At 42.2% G+C, this 5,788-nt stretch overlaps 1 protein-coding gene across 1 annotated transcript; it reads left to right on the forward strand.

The window, feature by feature from the left end:
• The first annotated feature begins 117 nt into the window (after window positions 1-117).
• Window positions 118-752, forward strand: LOC119345523 (PHD finger-like domain-containing protein 5A). Its single transcript, XM_037615565.1, has one exon. The coding sequence runs from the start codon at window positions 156-158 to the stop codon at window positions 486-488; it is 333 nt and encodes a 110-aa protein (XP_037471462.1). The 5' UTR covers window positions 118-155; the 3' UTR covers window positions 489-752.
• The last annotated feature ends 5,036 nt before the right edge of the window (window positions 753-5,788 follow it).

A 5,788-nucleotide genomic window follows, 5' to 3' on the forward strand; every position in this document is an offset into this window, starting at 1 on the left:
TTGTACTGTGTTTAATTTGCTAGTAGCTACGACGGTATGCTTGACAAACGAACTGTTCATCTTCTTGTTATCCCTGTTACTTACAGATTAACATTGCTATATTCTGATCTTATATGAATCCAAATATGATTTGCCAGGTTAGCATCTGACCAGCCATGGCGAAGCATCATCCTGACCTCATCATGTGCCGGAAGCAGCCTGGCATTGCTATTGGTCGCCTGTGTGAGAAGTGTGATGGCAAGTGCGTCATCTGTGACTCCTACGTGCGCCCATGTACGCTTGTCCGGGTCTGCGACGAGTGCAACTACGGCTCGTTCCAGGGAAGGTGCGTCATCTGCGGCGGAGTTGGCATCTCAGACGCCTACTACTGCAAAGAGTGCACGCAGCAGGAGAAGGACCGTGATGGGTGCCCCAAGATTGTCAACCTAGGAAGCGCCAAGACCGATCTCTTCTACGAGCGCAAGAAGTATGGTTTTAAGAAGAGATGAATCGCATACATGGATTTGGCGGGTCCTCCGGGCCTCGCATTCTATGCTGTTACACTAATACCAGAAGCAGGTTGCTGGGGCAACGGCATTGTGTCCGTGTTATCGTTTGATCCTGATATACAAGAATGCGTCCCTGATATGCTCTGTAATGACTAGTTCTGTTGTATGGTTCAAAACTCTAGACTGCCTATGCAGTATGCACTTGATGTGAATGACCATGAATGTTTGACTTGAAATGTGTGCTGGGATGGCCTTTTGTATTTTCACTTAATTGCCTCAGCTACTCTGAAGACCAGAGATATGCTGCAATGTAGAAATACGTGCTGATGGCTGCTCATGCCCGATGTACTTATAATAGAGAGTCAGCTGGAAGTAGGGATGCAGGCGGTGGGCATGGCCGATGATACCGTGGTGCAGATGTAGTGTTAAAGGGAGGAAGCGGGATGCCGCTTGCACCCAAAGCAAAGTAATCTAATCAGTGGGATACTTGGGCCCTGTTCGGCAATCATCCAGCTCTGCGACTCCGAGAAAATTGGCTGGAACGCATGGAGCGACGCTTCGGCGACTCCGAGAAAATAGGCTGGGGCCGCTCTGCTCCAGGAGCGGAGGGCTGCCGAACAGACTCTTAGGCCTTGTACAATGGGAGGTGCTTAGGACAGGTGCTTAGAGAAATAAATCAGGCTTTTCTTAAGCACCGGTGCCTATTTCTACAGGAGCGAACTCGGTTTATTTTTTTAATCACCTCTCTAAACACTTCCCATTGTAAGGCCTTAGAGTCCGATTCTTTAGAGGCTTGCTTAGAAGGAAAGAAATTAAGAGAAAAAAGCGATTGCAAGCGTTCGGGGCTTCTCCTTCTGAGACCGCAAAAACAGAGCTAGTTACGTCCGGGGAAACAAGAGATAACAAAAAAGGATCAATGCGGAAAGTTTCGATCAAAATAGGATCTAAACAAGAAAGAGCACTTGCCATTCAGTATTGTATTTCATTAATAAAATGCTGACACCCGTGCTCTCTGGACCTCACGAAGTTCTTGTTCATACTAAAGCCCACTTATTCTTATCTTCTTTTTGCGGGGCACTTATTCTTATCTGCCTGAGGCACCAGGCCGGTCCCATTTTCCAAAGATACTTGATTTTCACCCGCATTCCATGCACTTTCAGGATTTTGTACTTGTAGGGAGCTTCAGAATTTTGTATATAAACTTTATATATAGATTAATAAACGTATGCTCCAACTTCAAATATACCTACAAGGTTGTACTCAGCGACATATATTACGATACAGAGGGGCATGATAAGTGCACGGCATATAACAAACTAACGATTCTGTGGTTTGATCACCTACGTAAAAAAGAAGGCTCGGCCAAATAAGATCTTATTTGGCTTTGAAAAAAACAAAAGGCGCCCCTGCAATGACAGAATACTATTTATTCGTTAGCTCTCAAGATTTTGTTGTGATGTGTTGATGGGGCGTGTATTGTACTGCTGCTGAAGGCAGACAGCCGAATTCATACCTGTCGCATTGTTGGCGCTGGCCGTTGGTAATCGTATATTGGTTTCGTGCAGTAACCGTGCTTGCCGCACGGTGTATACCAGCACCCGGGCTTCACGTTTTATTCCACGGTGTATCGACCTGGAATAGCGATGTGGTACTAAACATCAGCGCAGCAACACGTAAACAGGGAACCACCGTCCGCACGGGCTTGTTTTCCTTGGCGCTTGCCTTCATGTTAGATCGTCAGCCCGTCCGATCGCCCTTATGGTAGTGCTATGTCCATTACCATTAGGGATGCAAATTTGAATATTCAGGTACCCTCTGGTCCTATTTAGTTCAACTAACTGAACAATTTTTTTTCATAATTCACATCACTTTTAAGAGTTATTGAGCACAATTGGTTGAACTAAGTAGGTCGGAGGGTACCTAAAATTTTCAAATTTGCATCCCTATTGTCCATCCCGTGCTGATGCGTGCGTTTCCCTTTCTTTTTCGTCTGAGTTTTGTTAGTGTCTTCGTCCTGCTCCGTCACGAGTTGCCTGAGCCAGGTGCAGATCCTGCTCCGTCGTGAGTTGCCTACCGGAGAGGTAGGTGCGTTTCTCTAAATGCCGCGAGGTGTTCACTGAAACCCTATATGTGTCGTTATTAGAACAACTCTAGCAGACCCCACATCTCGCTGGCCCGCAAAACGCACAAGAAGAAAGCTAGAAAAAGAAAATAAACTAGCATGGATAATACAATGAAAGAGTATGAGCACCGACAACTAGAATAAGTGTGTGAACATGAATGTAAAGTCGGTGAGAAATACGTACTCCCCCAAGCTTAGGCTTTTGGCCTAAGTTGGTCTAATGCCAAGGATAACCTGGCTGATATCCGAAGTTATAACTGGGGTCGTACTGAGATGCAACAGCCAATGCATCCTGAGCTGCGGCATGTTGGCGAGTTGCCTCCTCCCTGGTGACAACATATCTTCGTTTTGCATGGTAATCAAAAAGGGAAGGAACAGGGAGAGTAACATGGACAGTGCAACATTTGTCAAAGATTAGTCGATACTGGAGGAATTGTTCATTCCTCACAAGAAAATGGTGCCTGACCATAGCGTCAAAATCTAAATAAGCAGCAGGCAAATCCATATCACCCTCACGTGGAGATATACCAAGATAATTAGCAACACGGGTCACATAAATTCCTCCAAATAAATCTCCAAATATACCATTATTATGCAACCTACGTGCAACTATTGCCCCCAAGTTGTAATCTTTATTACCTAATACAGCACTCTTGAGGACACAAATATCAGGGAGACACATGTGACATGCTTCATCTTTAGCGTTAATGCATCTACCAATGAAGAGAGCAAAATAATGTATAGCAGGAAAATGAATGCTCCCTATGGTAGCTTGTGCTATATCTCTAGATTCTCCCACAGTGATACTAGCAAGAAAGTCTTTATATTCAGATTTGTGGGGTTCATTAACATTGCCCCACTATGGGAGTTTGCAAGCAGTTGCGAAATCTTCTAGGTCCATGGTATAAGATTGATAATAAATATCAAACAGGACATTCTGAGAATTGCGCGAAGATGTAAATTTAAACCTTCTCACGAATGAATCAGTCAATTGGTAGTATTGAGGACACTTATCTTGTATGAAGTCCTCAAGATTGGCATCACACACATATGCGTCAAATTCATCCTTGATGCCTGCATTGACCATAAACTCTTCTGACGGCCATTCACAAGGCCGCACCTCAGCTTCCCTTGGTGGTTCATCGTCTTGCTCGCACATAGCACGCGGGGTCCTCTCTTTGTTGAGGAACCACCTTGGTACATTTTCCTAGCCATATTTCTTCCTCTCAACGGGGATATGAACATCCCCAACAATAAGAATATCATACTTTTTCTTGACAGTAGGAAGAGGGAATTCAAAACCTCCAATAATGATAGTTGGAACTTTTCCAATAGAGTTGATGCTGTGAACCTGAGGTTGTTTCCTCAGAAAGTGTACCGTATGCTCATTTCCATTAACATGAAAAGTGACATTACCTTTGTTGCAATCAATAACAGCCCCTGCAGTATTCAAAAAGAGTCTACCAAGGATAATCGACATACTATCGTCCTCGGGAATATCAAGAGTAACAAAGTCCGTTAAGATAGTGACATCTGCAACCACAACAGGCACATCCTCACAAATACCGACAGGTATGGCAGTTGATTTATCAGCCATTTGCAAAGATATTTCAGTAGGTGTCAACTTATTCAATTCAAGTCCACGATATAAAGAGAGAGGCATAACACTAACACCAGCTCCAAGATCACATAAAGTAGTTTTAACATAGTTTCTTTTAATGGAGCATGGTATAGTTGGTACTCCTAGGTCTCCAAGTTTCTTAGGTATTCCGCCTTTAAAAGTATAATTAGCAAGCATGGTGGAAATTTCAACTTCCGGTATCTTTCTTTTATTTGTAATGATATCCTTCATATATTTAGCATAAGGATTTACTTTAAGCATATCAGTTAAGCGCATACGTAAGAAGATAGGTCTAATCATTTCAGCAAAGCGCTCAAAATCCTCATCATCCTTTGTCTTGGAAGGTTTAGGAGGAAAGGGCATGGGTTTCTGAACCCATGTTTATCTTTCTTTACCGTGCTTCCTAGCAGCAAAATCTCTCTTATCATAACGTTGATTCTATCATTTTTCGTTTTCTTCTTTTTAGAAGGACTAGGTGCCTTTAAATTATTTCTCTGAGAATCTTGCTCAATTCTCTTAGGGTGGCCTTCAGGATACAAAGGTTCCTGAGTCATTTTACCAGTTCTAGTAGCCACTCTAACAACAAAGTCAGTTTTATTATTTAATTCATCGAGCAAATCACTTTGAGCCTTAAGTACTTGTTCCGCTTCAGTGGTAACCATAGAAGCATATTTGCTAATGAGTTTAAGTTCACCTTTAACTCTAGCCATATAATCACTCAAGCGTCCAATCATGAAAGCATTACTCTTTAATTCTCCACCAACATAAGCATTAAAACTTTCTTGTCTAGCCATAAAATCATCAAATTCATCTAAACATTGGCTATGAAATTTAGTAGACGGTATTTCAACTTCATCATATCTATAGAGAGAATTTACCTTTACTACCTGCGTCGGGTTATCAAGACAATGTCTTTCTTTGCTAGGCGGTATATTAAGACCATGTATTTCTTCAGTAGGAGGTAAATTCTTAACATGTTCAGCTTTAATACCTTTTTCTTTCATAGATTTCTTTGCCTCTTGCATATCTTCAGGACTGAGAAATAAAACACCCCTCTTCTTCGGAGTAGGTTTAGGAATAGGCTCAAGAGTTGGCTCAATTGTCTCAGGAATTGGCTCAGGAAGAGTCCAATTATTTTCATTAGTCAACATATTATTCAATAGTAATTCAGCTTGGTCGACCGTTCTTTCCCTGAAAACACAACCAGCACAACTATCCAAGTGGTCCTTGGAAGCATCGGTTAGTCCATTATAAAAGATATCAACTATTTCATTTTTCTTAAGAGGATGATCAGGCAAAGCATTAAGTAATCGGAGAAGCCTCCCCCAAGCTTGTGGGAGCAGACTCTCTTCTTCGATTTGCACAAAATTATATATTTCCCGCAAGACAGCTTGTTTCTTATGAGCAGGGAAATATTTAGCAGAAAAGTAATAAATCATGTCCTGGGGACTACGCACACAACCAGGATCAAGAGAATTAAACCAAGTTTTAGCATCACCCTTTAATGAGAATGGAAATATCTTAAGGATATAATAGTAGCGAGACTTCTCATCATTA

The sequence above is a fragment of the Triticum dicoccoides genome, unplaced genomic scaffold (assembly GCF_002162155.2).
Source record: "Triticum dicoccoides isolate Atlit2015 ecotype Zavitan unplaced genomic scaffold, WEW_v2.0 scaffold24684, whole genome shotgun sequence".
In the NCBI taxonomy this organism is placed as follows: Eukaryota; Viridiplantae; Streptophyta; class Magnoliopsida; order Poales; family Poaceae; genus Triticum; species Triticum dicoccoides.

Excerpts from the sequence above, each read along its gene's own strand:
- LOC119345523 (XM_037615565.1), top strand. The coding sequence starts at position 156 with ATGGCGAAGCATCATCCTGACCTCATCATGTGCCGGAAGCAGCCTGGC.